This window comes from Solanum dulcamara, chromosome 8 (genome assembly GCF_947179165.1).
Source record: "Solanum dulcamara chromosome 8, daSolDulc1.2, whole genome shotgun sequence".
In the NCBI taxonomy this organism is placed as follows: domain Eukaryota; kingdom Viridiplantae; phylum Streptophyta; class Magnoliopsida; order Solanales; family Solanaceae; genus Solanum; species Solanum dulcamara.
In genome coordinates this window covers 79,321,382-79,336,922 of record NC_077244.1, presented here as the reverse complement: position 1 = coordinate 79,336,922, position 15,541 = coordinate 79,321,382, and the positions used below count along the sequence as shown (strand labels likewise).

Sequence of the window (15,541 nt, the reverse complement as noted above, 5' to 3'; positions counted from 1 at the left end):
TGATTTGGAGTTGTGAAAAACATTCTTCCATTAAAGGAGGTTAAAGTTTTGAAACTTTGAAGAAATTTTAAGTGCGTCTTCTTGGGTTAGGTTGAATTCGAGCTTAAAAATTATTGAGTTTTAATATCTAGCTCGGAAGGATGCTACTATTAAAATTTGAGATGATTTCGTGAAAAATTGAAGAAGTTGAAAATTTGGAGTTCTTAGTTTTTTTAATGTGTTCTTGAAGAAGAAGACGCAAAAAGAGTACATTTGATTCAAAACTTCAATAGAAACATATTGAAAGTTGTTTGGGTGGTTTTGCAAAACCGTAGTTAAATAATGGTATAGATGAGCCTTTTCTCAAACATTAATGGCATAAATAAGCCAAACTTTTAACGAATGACATAAATAAGTCTATTCTTAAAGTTTGAAGGCATATTTGAGTCTTTTCCCTTAAATAAAATATGAAACTACTACGAAGAAAAAAAAGCAAGATAAAACGAAATTGAAGCAAAAGGCTGGCTAGAATGTTATATATATTCATGATTGTTACGTTCCCCTTGTCTTGTTATCTAGAATATAAGATTAACTTCATCATCGATGTGGAGTAGGTACCTACTTTTCATCATATATATGATTAGCTAGACATTGGATCATCATTTCATATAGTAACATGTATAATTGGATGAGACAATTACGGGCTAGCTAGCCTTAGCCTTATTGTCTTTTGCTTTCCTTGGACGTGCAATTAATTGAATTGGCCGCTGATTGAATCAATGTTTTGACGCCTCATTTGTTGGTAAAACTGAAGGATGAAGAGCTCAGCCTTGGCATCGATCATGTCGTCAGCACCAATAGCATCGAAGACTTGGTCAGGATCATCTTCCTCTTCCTCGTGTTCGTCGAGCTCTTGGAGATTGTTTGCGGAGGCATACTGGCTCATCGTCCCCGATGAGGCCGGGGCATCCAGTGATTTGAGATCGTTTGCAGAAGCGTATTGGCTCGTGGTGTCCAGCTGATCTAGTGATTTGAGATCGTTAGCGGAAGCGTACTGACTCGTTGCAGATGGTGACGTGGCACAGTATAATGTATTATTATTATTATTATTACTATTATTGTTGTTGTTCTGGAGATGCAAAGGGCGCATAGAGCCCACCAGCTTCTTCCAATCGGTTACCTGAGCAGCTTTCTGCTTTCCTTTTGTACGATGACGCAACACGAACATTGCAGCTTTGAAGAAGCCGAAAATGCCTGGCGTCTTCGCCTTCTTCTTATTCTGATCGTCATTTCTGTTGTCCTTGATGGCGACCACGCCTTCCGTCATTCTTCGATATTAATTAATTAATTTACCCTGGCCCTCCCCTGCAAAATGCAGGGTGAGTTATGGGAAAAAGATTTTGGGTACAACTACAACTGTTCTTATGATCTATCTATATAGGAGGAACATTTCTGTTTTCTTGGCAACATTCTTTACCACAATAAATCATACATTTATTCAAATTAACGCATTATTAGGACAACCAAAGGCTTCCATTTTCTAGTACACCGGAGCTTTCTCCTCACCAACCAAACGCATATATATAATTGGGTTGTCTTTTTTTATTTTTAATATATACTTAAGAGGAAACATACATGGATAGTGTACGTGAACTGAGACAACCTCCCATCTCTATTTGTCACTTATAAGCTATAGACAGATCTCTGTCCACTAATTACTGGACATAGATTATTATTGACCACAAGTTTCAAGATAATAGTTGCGATTTGCTCGAAAGCATATGTATTAGATATGATAATCTGGCACCTATCCAGTTAGAAAAATTAAACCACCTCAGTCCAAACTAAAAGATTACTCATCACGTTCTCACATGGATTTGATTATGCTCGTTGTTAAGTAGGAAGATATATATGGTGTCATTCACTTTCTGTTAAAAATTAGATCTACCTTTGTTTTCCACTGAAAACCCAGCATTTTGCAGATCGAAGATGAAATCAGTAATTGCTGGTAATAAAAGCGTCCGCCATATATACCCATGAATATCACGAACTAGTTTAGTTCCATTATATTGCGAGTTTTCTTTCAACACCTGCGTATTGATATAAAGGACGAGCAGTTCATAGCTAACTTGTACGGGAAAATGAAGCTGCTAAGAAGAGTGTCATATTTACAGGTGCAAATGAATTGATCAAACAAATCAACTACCAACTCATCCATAATGCATACAAAAACTCGAATCGTCCACATTATATTCCTCCTTTTTTTTCTTTTCTTTGGTCTCAGAACCTTAAATAAAGCTTGCTTTAGTTCCACATACATTTTTACTGAAGTGAATTCTAGATTATATATTCAGGGAGGAGACCTACAACTGTTCCTCCCTTTGACTGGAAACACTTGCGCTTTTACAAAACTAATGAATCTACAAATGTATCACCATTCTGAAAACACCTCAAAGGCAAAGTTACAAGGAAAAGGAATGCAATCCGCGAGCTACAGCACTATCTGTTGTCGAAAGAAAATAAAAAGTCAGGGATGTGAGCTGTTCATTTCCAGCTCAAGGATAACCATATAAAGAAGCTTTAAACTTTTGGTGCACAAACAGAAGCCATATACAATTCTCTCTACTCTACTAAGCAACATAAATTCCATGCTTTCTTCACAGGATAGCAATTTTGAAAGAAAGCTTGGACAGCTACTATGAAATATAAGTGGGTCCGGCCTCAAAACGGACACTTTTTGGGCATAAGGCTCTCTCTAAAAACACAAACCAAAGCATACACTTTGCCCACAAATGGATGAACTGTGCCAGACGAACGTGAAGTTATATCATATCTAAATTTTAAGTGTATATCGTGAGTTTCTTCATCAATAAACAACATTGTAAATTAATTTAGGTAATCTAAAATGTAACCGATAGATGATCTCAATATTTAAGAAATTTATTAATATTGTTTAAATGAGTGTCTGTTAAAAAATGGTCAATATTGGATCAAATATTTGGAAGCTAAGAGTTGGACAAAGGACAGCTTTGTACCATTTCATTAATTCGAGAATGTTGTAGGCAATTTTCCTTTTTTTTTTAAAAAAAAATTATCCCTATATTCAGTAAATACATTATTAGATTTAGAGAAAAGGCATAAAGACACCACTAAAGTTATTCTCTTTTTTAAAAAAGACATCTTAATTTTGCGTGTCTCCTATTATCCTACAAAATTATTTAATACCTTTGTAAATAGATCATTTTAACCCAATTTGGCCCAGTGTTTGTGAACACATAGCTAACGCGCATGAACAACTTTTTTTCTTCCCAGAACCAATCATTTCATTATTTTTTTTATTTTTCTTTCATTTTTAATTTTTTTTTCTATTGAATTCTTTGTTTTCCCGGTCTTCTTCAACGCGTTGATAGCGATTTTCGTCGTTGTGTTTGATTTTTCTTTTAATAGGAATGATGAAAAGGTAATAAAAATGACAAGAAAAAATAAAGAGGGAGATGGTTACTATAGATCACCATTTTATCCGGTGAAAAAGCATTATCAGGCGACAAAGAGATGCTTTTTGCACTACATTGGTAATAAATTTCGCCGTTGATGTTTAATTTTTTCAATAAAGATGATGAAAAGATAATAAAAAGTCAAAGAAAAAAATGAAGAGGGAGATAATCATTACTAGTCACCTTTTATCCAGCGAAAAAATATTTTCCGGCGACAAATATTTTAAATTTTTCCTCCACTTTCATGATCTACTTCACTATTTTTTATCTATAATATTAATTAATGTGACCTTAATTAATGTGTCATTAAGAAGAAAGGAAGTTGATTGAAGAAGAAAAAAAGAAAAAAAATGGAGGAGGGCTTGAACGTGGAGGGTGGGGTGGGATGGGGTGGTGTGAGGGTGGGAGGTGAATAAGAAGAAAGAAAATTGGGGGAGGGGCTGGAACGTGGGGTGGGTAGGATGGGAAAAAGTCAAAAAGTAAGAGAGAGAAAAAAAATATAGAAAAACTTACAATTAAAAAAATATATTTTAATTTAAATTAACACGTGTCACGTAATAATTGATGCGTGACATCACTTCTTTTTTTAAAAGTGGAGCTGATAAAAAAAAATATGCAATAGTATTACTTTAAAATTGTTTGGGGATCATAGGACGCCACAAAGTTAAGGTGTCTTTTTGAAAAAATGGAATAACTTCAATGGTGACTTTATGTCTTTTCTCTTAGATTTACTATATTTCGTAATTATTCCATTAATTTTCATTTAAATGATTTGGGTGATATTAAAAAATTAGATTATTTTTTTGAGATATTCATGCGAAAGCTAGACTTATGGATATGAAACAATGATTTCAAATCAACATTTGAACATGTGATTTGAGAATCATGCTTCAAATAATTATTTCAAATCCATAATTCTCCAAAAATATGATTTGGAATTTCAAATCACAATTTTAATTTATTTCTTTTTAAATGTAAAACTTGACCCATAAATTTATTTGTAAGAAAGGAATTCATCAATTTATGCAAAAGAAAAAAAACACTTATGCTTGGCATGAAGTGATTATTCGTACCAAGTAATATGACTATTAAAGAATAACTAGTCATGTACGTTGTTCAATTTAGAGGAAAAGAAACCAGTTAATTCTATTATTGACTAGTGGATCTTTATAAAATTATGTATATTTAAAATTTTGTAATCATAAACATATATTTATAAAATAAATACGAAGATATACGATTTATCAATGCGATGCCATGAGATATTCCAGTATCTTACTTATGAACTATGGTGTTCTCATTGGTTAAAATTGTATAAGAAACGGAAAAAATCTCATAATTTTCACAACTTGTAGCAATGGCAGAGGCAGGATTTCCATCGAGGGGGTTAAAAAAAAAAAGTAAACATGCTAATAGTATCCACAAATAAGCAGGTTGGGTCATATATAAACAAATCGGATCAAATATAAGCAACTAAATAAAATTCAACTCTACTTCAACACGACAATAAAATCAAGGAAGCATGTGTTTGACATAATATTAAAATGAGTAGAGAATGTATTTTTTAAAATTTTAATTTTGGATCGTGTTTCCATCATTGTTGTATATATATTTTATTCAATTTTTCAAACTAAATAGAAAACACAAAAAGAAAAAAAACTATTATAAAAACATAAACAATTTTTAAAAAGGTTAATGATGAAGATTTGCACCTTTAAAGCACATTTTTTCCTTGAGTTGTGATCACTGATCAAGAATCCAAGCCTTCCAAATCATATTCCTATTTGCTTTTTGATCTTGCTTATAATTATATTATATATTTGATTTAAAATGGACATGAGAAAATGTATTTTTTTATTAATTTTAATTATGAAAACTTAAAAAAAGTTACAAGTTTGACTTATTTTATAAAGATAGAAAAGAAATTTAGCGCACATCATGAACCCCTTTACCACTAAACCAAGCCTTTGCTTATGCTGAGGGGGTTCATCACTAAGTATATGTATATATATATATATATATATATATATATATATATATAAATATATATATATATATATATATATATAAATCAAAAAAATGATTTTTTCCAACGAATCCGAACCCCTGTGCTCCATGTAGCTCCGCCCCTGCTTGTGGGGTTTTCATATTTATGAAAAAAATACAATCTTAAAAAATTCAATGTGATCATATCACATGCCCAAGTGTGAAGGACAAACTATGGACCTCATTGATAACATGGCTGAAATATCATTGTGTAGTCACATTAACCAGACCTAGCAATGGTACTCAAGATAGTACAACGGCAGGATAATTAAGAGATTAACAGAATGAGCAGATTTCATGCTTTTGGACACTTGTGTGCATCCATGTGGTTCATTTCTTTTCGACGAACAGCATTGAGGCATATCTCCAAGCATGGCTCTTTAAGAGCGTCGTCAACTTCTTGCTGAGGAGGAAGAATCCCAAATTTGAACTGCCAATTAGATTGTGATGGCGTTATGCATGTTTACATGGTGCTTCTTGTAGGCAAAAAATTAATCAGAAGAATCCTATGCACGTGTTGCAAAAACGTCAACAAGAAGTGGATTATATCAGCATGTCTTATTCTCTCAGGGCTTTTCAGGGGACTTTGCTTAGCATTTTAATTTTTAGCCTCAATCTTGAGTTCCATTGAACCTCCAAATGGTGTGGTTATGTTACCAATTATATGTTTAGGATGCATGAAGGAACACACTTTTGCAACAGTACCATCACTTGGCCAATGAAAAGTTACCTGACAGCTATAATCGGTGAAGTTTGGCTCCATCAGCAATGGAACTCCCATGTGATCCTTGAAGAAAGTCTAAAAAGAGAGGCAGAAATGTGATGGCCAGCTCACATAAGAAGCTCAGATATGGAAAACCTTTTAACATAGTTATACATTTGTAGTCGTCATTAGTTTTCACATTTGTTAAGTTCAAGAAGCTAATAACTCTGATAGAAACATCACAGTGTGCCACCGCAATATAGATCATCCTAGTTCACACAAGTTAGATAATCTGCCTCTAAATTTTATATAACTCGAGTTAAGATTTGAGTGCTCTCTAAAAAGCCCCCAAGTTAACCTATACACGTACTATTAGCATCTTTTGAGAGATTGTATACTCATGAAAAAGAATGTATGAGGAAAACACCATTATGAAAAATAGCATGAAACCTCATTCCAAAAACTTTGAACTGAAGTCATGGATATGAATTTGACAACTCATCCAAGCTACTGCATAACTCAATCTGCAACTCCATTTCACGAATACATACTCCCTCCGTTCCAATTTGTTTCTCCGATTTTGACTTGGCACGGAGTTTAAGTGTACCAAAATGCCCTTTAATCTTATGGTCTTAAACATACTATGGGGAAAGTTGAAATAAAAGAGTTTCCAAAAAATAAAAGACACATTCTTTTTGAAATGGACTAAAAATGAAAGTAAAACAAACAAATTGAATAGAGGGAGTAAAAAGGAGCAATTGAGGTGAAAGATTTCAGCACATCAGCTTATTAAAAAGTGTGCACAAAAGTATTGTAAGCTGCTGGTAGAAAGGCTCAAGCTGGTAATTGATACGTTAGTTTAAGAGAGTCAGAATGATTTAATAAAGGGTAGGCAGATATAGATGCAACTATGGTGGTTAATGGAAGTATTGAACACTCGATGAGTTGAAGAAACAGGGAGTTGCTCGTAAGCTTGATAAGGCATATGACATGAGCGTTAAACATCCAGAAGCAGATGAACTTTGGAGACAAATAGATTGATTGGATCAGCTATGTATATCCACTGTCAGATTTTCTGTATTGATGAATAGGAGCCCTCATTGTTACTTTTAAGACTCAAAGAGGAATGAGACACAAGGTTCCACTATCTCCTTATTTATTTAATTTGGCAATGGAAACACAGAGCATGATGGTAAAGAAGGCATAAAGACTGGAATGTATTAAGGGCATGACTTCAGAAGAAATGGTGTTGAAAAGTGACTATATCTGATATTTTATATGTTGATGACACCCTCCTCTTTTTTCTTCTTTAATAACCTAGTTCTGGATCAGCTTCCACCCACTTTGACAAATCCCACCAGGTTGTAACCATATTTTTCTGAGTCTGTACTGTGTTATGACATATCCCTTGAATATACATATTAAACCTACAGATATGCAGACATACACTAGCCAACACTCCATCTATGTACTTCTTATCACTTCCAGCCGTGCTCTATTTCCTGAATTGGCTGCTTAGGCAAGGAGCAGCCTAACATGTACTAGCATATGTTGCTTTGATAATCAGAACCGTATAATATAAAGTCAAAAACAGAACTCAACATCATGCTCTGGATAATCCACACACATAAAAGGAAAAAAAAGGGAAAACATTAATGAAGCAAATACAATCTACAAGATATAGATTTTCCCCAAGATATGTTTTTTTTAGAAACAATTTGCTCACGATATTAAAGCAGCCGTCTGTAAAAAAAAGAAAGTAGATTTTTTGGAAAATGATAGATTTTTCTAGATTGTCCTAGTGTAGAAACTTAGATAACTATCTTGAAGAAATATCTAGACATTCTAGAGTATTGCTAGAAGATAAAGTTTACTAGAATTTTCTTGTAAATGTATCTAGAAGAGTTTCTAGAACCATTCATATACAAGTATAAATAAGGATGGTCTTGTACATTTGTAATTAATCCAAAAAAGCAATCCAATTCAAGTAAGTCTTCTTTCATAACCAAGTTCTCCTTTCCAAAATATTCCTTCTCCTTTTTAGCTTCCTCTTCTTTAGTTTAATCCTCTGATCTTAGTTAACGATTTTGAACTAGCAGAAGGTTTCCCAAATTATACTTTTCTTCTGCTATTCTCTACATGGTATTAGAGCCATAGCCATACATTGGATTCTGGTTTTTATTTCAAGATCGGGTTAGTGGAAAATTCAACTGGTTTCTCTATATAAATGTCAACGGTCGTGCTAACGGATTGGAAATGGAATTGTTGAACCAATCCAATTACAAGGTAGAGAAGACTTGTACGGAATCATACTTTGTGGGCGAGGATTTGTGGGATGTTGTTAATGGAGTAACACAAGTCTTCCTGCTGACGGACCGGAAAATAGCAGTGCGTACAAGAAGTGGAAGCAAATTAATGCAAAATCGGAGTTCATCCTGAAGAGGTCAATCTCATCCAGCTTATTTGATCATATTATAAGGTGTAAATAAGCTCATGAAATATGGAGGACCCTCGATCAGTTGTTCAACAAGAAGAATGAAGCTAGGCTATAGATATTGGAGAATGAATTGACCAACACTACTCAACGTAATCTCTCTAATAGCCGAATATTTTTTGAAGATTAAGAACTTATGTTCGGAGTTAGCTTTAGTGAATTCAGAGAAGGCTATCTCTGAAGCACGAATGACAAAGCACGAATGAGAAGAATTGTCATTCGTGGTTTAAAGCCCGAATATATTCCATTTGTGAAGTCAATTCAAGGATGGGGACTCAACAACCATCCTTGGAAGAATTTGAGAATTAGTTGTCGTCACAAGAGTTACTAGCCAAATAATTGGCTAGTGTCTTTGCTAAAGAAGGGGAAGGAAATGTTCTTGTAGCCAACAAGAGGAACTTTAAAGGAAAAGCAAGATATATGTCGTACTCTCGATCCTCAGGTGGTTCAAGCTCTCCTGGAAAGAAGGAAGAACCTTCTAACTATTATGACAAGAAGCCCCTTAAATGTTATCGATGCGGTAATATAGGACACATAACAAGATATTGCCAAGAAAAGGAGAGCAATATGGCTCAAACTAAGAAAGCTACTGAGAAAGAAGACTGGGGGAAAGTGTTTAGTAGATGAGACTCGAGCAATAGATGTCATGGCTTCCATTAATTTTGAAAGAGATTGAATTGTGGATTCAGAATATAATGCAGTCGATCACGTGGAGAAGCAAGACACTGATGTCATCGATATAATACGAAACTTCTGAAGATGTTTATACTGGTGATATGGTGATATGGTAGCTGCTATTGAAGAAATCAAGGAAGTAGATCTTGATCAAGTAATGTATGAAATTATATGTGGCAACAATGAGCATTTCAAAGAAAGCATTGAGGAACAAATTGAAGAACATATACTGGAAGCTAAATTCTTTGAGCAATTATATGTCATATCAAGGTCAATCACTGGAGCAGAACAAATACCTGAAGCAGATGAAGAAGCAAAAGATCAAATAATTGAAGAAGTTGACCTTGAGGGCTTAACTTCAGATGGAGAGATAAACGTCATGATCCTTGGAAGCTCTCAAGCAAATAAACAATTTATTGAGGAGCTCGAAAGAAAATCTAGTGATGGACCCTACACTGGTGTTGAGTCTTCTTAGAAAATTGATGGTTATATCGTCATCAACTTAGACGAGAAAGGTGGTTCTCCAAATAATACAATTGTTGGGAAGTTAAGGGGGAGCCTGAAAACTCAAAAATATGGAACTCAACACAAAAATGACTCATGTGGTTTGCAAAGATCAAAGAGGGCTATTGCCAAGCCAGTCCGCTACAGAAATGAAAATTTTATCAACCCGTGTTCTTGTTTCTTTGCAGAACCAATTGATTATGGAAAAACTTCTTCATTTGAAGAAGTAAGAGGAGTTAGAAGAAAATTGGTGAGATCTTCACCACGGAACGTTCAAAAGCTTTGATTGAGTTCTTCCGCAACAAGCTTGGGGTAGTTTCCAAAAGATTACTTTAAGGGGGAGTGTAACAAAAAGTTAAAGTAGATTTTTTGGAAGGTAATAGATTTTTCTAGATTGTCCTAGTGTAGAAACTTAGATAATTATCTTGAAGAAATATCTAGACATTCTAGAGTATTGCTAGAAGATAAAGCTTACTAGAATTTTCTTGTAGATGTATCTAGATGGGGAGGCCTAACTCCTGCCTTTTCTTGGGAGATGGGGGAGAAGTTGAATGGTTTAGGGGCCTGGAGTAGTAGCAGGGATGTGAACAGCTGATTGCATTAGAAAAACAGCTATCGAGGTTCTTGGGGTATCAAAAGGAATCTTTGGTGGTCGTCAAGGAGATTGGTGGTGGAATGGAGAAGTACAAGGCAAAGTGAAACCCAAGAAGGTTGCCTATACGGAGTGGTTGGAGTGCGTGGATGAGGAGGAGAAGAATAGCTTAAAGATATCTATAAGAAGGCAAAGAGGAAGCGAAGTCGGCGGTCACCAGTGCTAAGATGGCAGCTTTTGAACGCCTGTATGTCGAGTTAGGGGAAAAAGGTGGGGATAAGAGATTGTATTGGCTCGCCAAAGCGAGAGAGAGAAAAGCAAGCGATCTGGATCTAGTAGAGTGCATCAAGGACGAGGAAGGTGAAGTGTTAGTGGATGAGACCTCTATTAAGCAAAGGTGGCAAGCTTACTTCCATAGACTTCTAAATGAAAAAGGAGACAGAGACATTGTATTGGGTGATTTGGCGTACTCCCATAGTCTTCAAGATTTTGGGTACTGCAGGTGTTTTAAGGTTGAGAAGGTTAGACGTGTTGTTAGCAGGATGAGGAGGGGGAGAGCAACCGGGCCCGATGAGATTCCGGTGGACTTTTGGAAGAGCACTGACAAAGCAAGTTTGGAGTGGTTGACTAAGTTGTTTAATATTATTTTAAAGACTGCTAAGATGCCTGATGAATGGAGGTGGAGTACTATGGTTCCATTGTACAAGAACAAGGGTGATATCCAAAACTGTAATAATTACAGGGGTATCAAACTACTAAGCCACACTATGAAGATTTGGGAGAGAGTGGTGGAGATGAAGGTGAGGAGAGGAGTGTCAATCTCAGAGAACCAGTTCGGATTCATGCCAGGGCGGTCGACTACTGAAGCAATCCATCTTATGCGGAGACCGGTGGAGAAATTTAGAGAAAGAAAAGGGGATCTCCATATGGTGTTCATTGACCTTGAAAAGGCTTATGACAAAGTTCTGAGGGATGTTCTCTGGAGGTGTCTGGTGTCTCGATGGTGTATATTAGGGCGATAAAGGACATGTATGCTGGAGCCAAGACTGGAGTTAGGACGGGAGGAGGTGACTTAGAATATTTTCCTGTTGAGGTGAGACTACATCAGGGATCTGCGCTGAGCTCTTTTCTCTTTGCCTTAGTGATGGATGAGCTGACACAGTCTATTCAGGAGGAGATTCCATAGTGTATGCTATTTACGGACGACATAGTTTTGATCGATGAGACTCGAACGGAGTTAATGATAGATTGGAGGTTTAGAGACAAACACTGGAGTCCAAAGGGTTTAGATTGAGTAGGACCAAAATAAAATACATGGAGTGCAAATTTAGTGTTGCGATGGATGAAGAGGGCAGGGAAGTGAGGCTTGCCACCCAACCTATCCCCAAGACAAAAAGCTTTAAATATCTTGGATCCATTATCCAAAGTAGTGGGGATATCGATAATGATATCACGCACCGTATTGGGGCAGCATGGTTGAAATAGAGGCTAATCTCTGGAGTCCTGTGTGATATGAAAGTACCAGCTAAACTTAAAGGTAAGTTCTATAGAATGGTAGTTAGACCAACGTAGTTATATGAAGTGGAGTGCTGACCAGTAAAGAACTCTCATGTTCAGAAAATGCATGTTGCGGAGATGAGGATGCTGAGATGGATATGTGGACACATTAGGAGTGATAAGATCAGGAATGAGGTTATTCAGGAGAAGGTGGGAGTGACATCTTTGGTCGAAAATATGAGAGAAGCGAGACTGAGATAGTTTGGGCATGTGCGGAGGAGTGGTGTCGATGCCCAGTTAGGAGGTGCGAGCGGTTGGATTTGGAGGCTATGCAGAGGGGTAGGGATAGACTAAAAAAGTATTGGAGAGAGGTGTTTAGACAAGATATGGCGCTACTCCATATCACCGAGGACATGATCTTAGATAGAAAAGAGTGGAGGTCACGAATTAGGGTAGAAGGTTAGTAGGGATAGAATGGTGTCTTGCCGTGTGTCGGTTTAGGGTGGTCATAGGTCTAGGCGTGCCTTTATAATTGTGTTGCTATTGCCTTTGATTATCGCAGTACTTTGCTATATTGTTCGTATCTTGTAAATTTTTGCATTGCATTTTATTTTTATTTTTTATTTTTTTATTTTTATTTTTTTTCATTATGCTATATATATTGTTTTTCTTTTGTATTTGAATCTGTGACATTTAAGCCGAGGGTCTTTCGGAAGCAGTCTCTCTACCTCCATGAGTTAGTGGTAAGGTCTGTGTACATCCTATCCTCTCAGACCCCACTTGTGGAATTTCACTGGGTATGTTGTTGTTGTTGTATCTAGAAGAGTTTCTAGAACCATCCATAGATTAGTATAAATAAGGATGGTCTTGTACATTTGTAATTAATCCAAAAAAGCAATCCAATATAAGTAAGTCTTCTTTCATAACCAAGTTTTTCTTTCCAAAATATTCCTTCTCCTTTCTAGCTTCTCTTCTTTAGTTGAATCTTTCGATCTTAGTTAACGATCTTGGGCTAACAGAAGGTCTCCCAAATTATACTTTTCTTCCGATTCTCTACACCGTCAAAATACTTTACCAGATAAAGAATGACAAAAAGTCAGCACTGCAAATGCATCAGAAGGACCCATTAGGAACTATAATTCTCAATCTAGAAAACTGACCTGTGTAGGGAGTTTACATGTATTAATACATACACCCACACATTTGCTCTCTTCCAAATACTTGCATTTCTCCACAAAAACCTATTCAAACAAATATTTCCAGAGATCAAAATAAGAGTGAACGCATTTTAAGTAGTGGCAATCCAACTTGTATAAGTGTAACATCAAGGAATAGAAATACTAACCCCACTCATCAAAGAGAAACCATTAGGAAGATCCACCGAGTTAACAGCACATGGACCCATAAGCCATTGACAAGATAATGCAGTCACCCTTGCTTTCAGAAGTATAGCATTCAAATATTCAGCGGAGAAGTAGCTAGTTTAGTTTAAAGGGAACTCAAGAAGAAAGTAGTAACATGAAAGAAGAAAATCTAAGTTAAGGAAGAATATCACTCACCGACCATCAAGGCTGCAAATTTACCACTATCTATAGGTGCAACAAGCATCCGGTAGAGCTCCAACAACAAAGGAGGAAATAATGATCTCAATATCCGAACCTGTCACACTTGCAGTTGGAAATATTCACGGCAGTTGAGATATGAAAAGCTACTAGCTCAACAACGTACTTAATTAGTCACATTTAGCCACCGATTCTATGACTATCATACCTTCCCGGTAAATAAGTAATCAGAAGAAATTTTATACATAGAAGAAAGAAGTTACCGCGGCATCTCTAGTTTTGGAATTGTCTTGACCAACCGTCAGACGATGCGCCACTTCAATTAGACCCTCGTACCCCGGCTTTTCGGAGTCCCATCCTGTCTCCTATCAAATTGCACGACTATTTGAGATATGAAGTGGAGTGAAGCCGGAGCCGGAGGGTGAAAGGGGTTTACCTGGACCATTTTGTTCCGGAATAGACTAAGGAACAGATTATCAAACACCCTGGGATTTCTCGCTTCAATCTGGGGGAATGAGCAGAAATAAGTTGTAAGAAGAAATCAAAAAAGACAGACGATAAGGGGGGAAGAGGGTTTCACACAGGTTCTGGTGTACTGTTTGAGAAACCCGAAACCCGAATAGCAGTTTTTCCATGGTAAACTTTGGGCCAAGTGAAGAGAGGCGAGGGTAGAGAAACCATAGCCATCTCCGGACTTCCAATTCTATCTTCCTTTCTTTCTTTAACTCAGACCTCCCGTGTCATCTATTAGAAACCAGTGAAAATATTTTTAAATTAGATACATTTTTAAACTAGATGAAATTGAACAAAGATGTATTCAATTCAAAAATAATATGCTCCTATTATTAATAAATATAGTATTTTTCCCTCTTAAAACATATTCTATTTTAAGGAAAAATATTATTAGTTAAAAAACTCAATTCTTTTTTTTTAAATCACTTAAATAGGCAGGAAATAATGTTTTTTTTAATTTCATTTTAACAATTAAAATAGAATAAGATAATTTTCATTTAGATAACGACAAAAAAGAATCCTAATAAGATAGTAAATATTTGTATTTCTTAATCTTTCTAAATTGAAGTAGGATAAAAGTTTTCTATTATAAAAAACCATCATTAGGAAAAGAATGTATTTAAGAAGAAAAAATATATTTATTTATTTAGAAAAAGAACATTTTTGTTACGATCCAACCCTGTAGGCCGCGACTGAGGTCTGACCTGGACCCCCATATACATATTTATCAGCTGTGATCTACAGACACGTAATGCATATAAATCAAGTGTAGTCAAACCGGACTACAAACGACATGATACGTAAATGAGAACCCCCATGGGGCATAGCATTTCATATATTTGTAGCCTCTTTCATTTGCATCATAACATGAAAGGGCACGCAAGCCGACAAAGCTGTCAAAACATAATAACATATACCATACATCATGTAGACCCAGCTGAATCAAACTGACACACACAACTCACATATACATATCTGCAGACTTCTAAAAATATTAACGACAACATATGGCGGGACAGGGCCTCCGTTGTACCCCTGAATAACAAGACAATACTATACATCAGCGGCTAGTGCCAAAAACTAGGCTCCGATACAATAGAGCCTCTTCCAGCTGAGTTGAGCGGAATCCTAAGCTGACGGACTCCCAAAATCTGTATTTGTACCTGTGGACATGAAACGCAGCCCCCCGAGAAAAGAGGGTCAGTACGACATATGTACTGAGTATGTAAAACATAACATAATACGACTGGAGGCATATCTGAAATAGAGACGCAGGGGGTAAAGTATCAAATTAGAAACCTGTACCTGTATTCTGTGAATCATAAAAACATGCATGCTCAAATTATACCATATAGCCGGCCCTGTCAGGGATCCGGTGAATCATGATTGTAGGACCATCATAGGCCCGGCGCCATCACCACCTTATTACAACACATCAGCACACACATATATATATACCTAACTCGACCCTCACTAGATGGC

The 15,541-nt window shown here is 36.1% G+C and overlaps 2 protein-coding genes across 2 annotated transcripts; both read right to left on the bottom strand.

The window, feature by feature from the left end:
• Positions 1-676: 676 nt before the first annotated feature.
• On the bottom strand, positions 677-1,320 carry LOC129901130 (uncharacterized). Its single transcript, XM_055976248.1, has one exon. The coding sequence runs from the start codon at positions 1,304-1,306 to the stop codon at positions 731-733; it is 576 nt and encodes a 191-aa protein (XP_055832223.1). The 5' UTR covers positions 1,307-1,320; the 3' UTR covers positions 677-730.
• A 4,248-nt stretch (positions 1,321-5,568) lies between these two features.
• LOC129899057 (beta-carotene isomerase D27, chloroplastic) lies at positions 5,569-14,312 on the bottom strand. The gene is made up of 8 exons (XM_055973837.1): positions 14,129-14,312; positions 13,983-14,051; positions 13,810-13,911; positions 13,544-13,643; positions 13,330-13,421; positions 13,145-13,225; positions 6,250-6,318; positions 5,569-5,949 (listed from the first exon to the last, which is right to left on the bottom strand). Exons 1-8 carry the CDS (start codon positions 14,231-14,233, stop codon positions 5,815-5,817), a joined length of 753 nt encoding a protein of 250 aa, XP_055829812.1. The 5' UTR covers positions 14,234-14,312; the 3' UTR covers positions 5,569-5,814.
• Between the last annotated feature and the right edge of the window lie 1,229 nt (positions 14,313-15,541).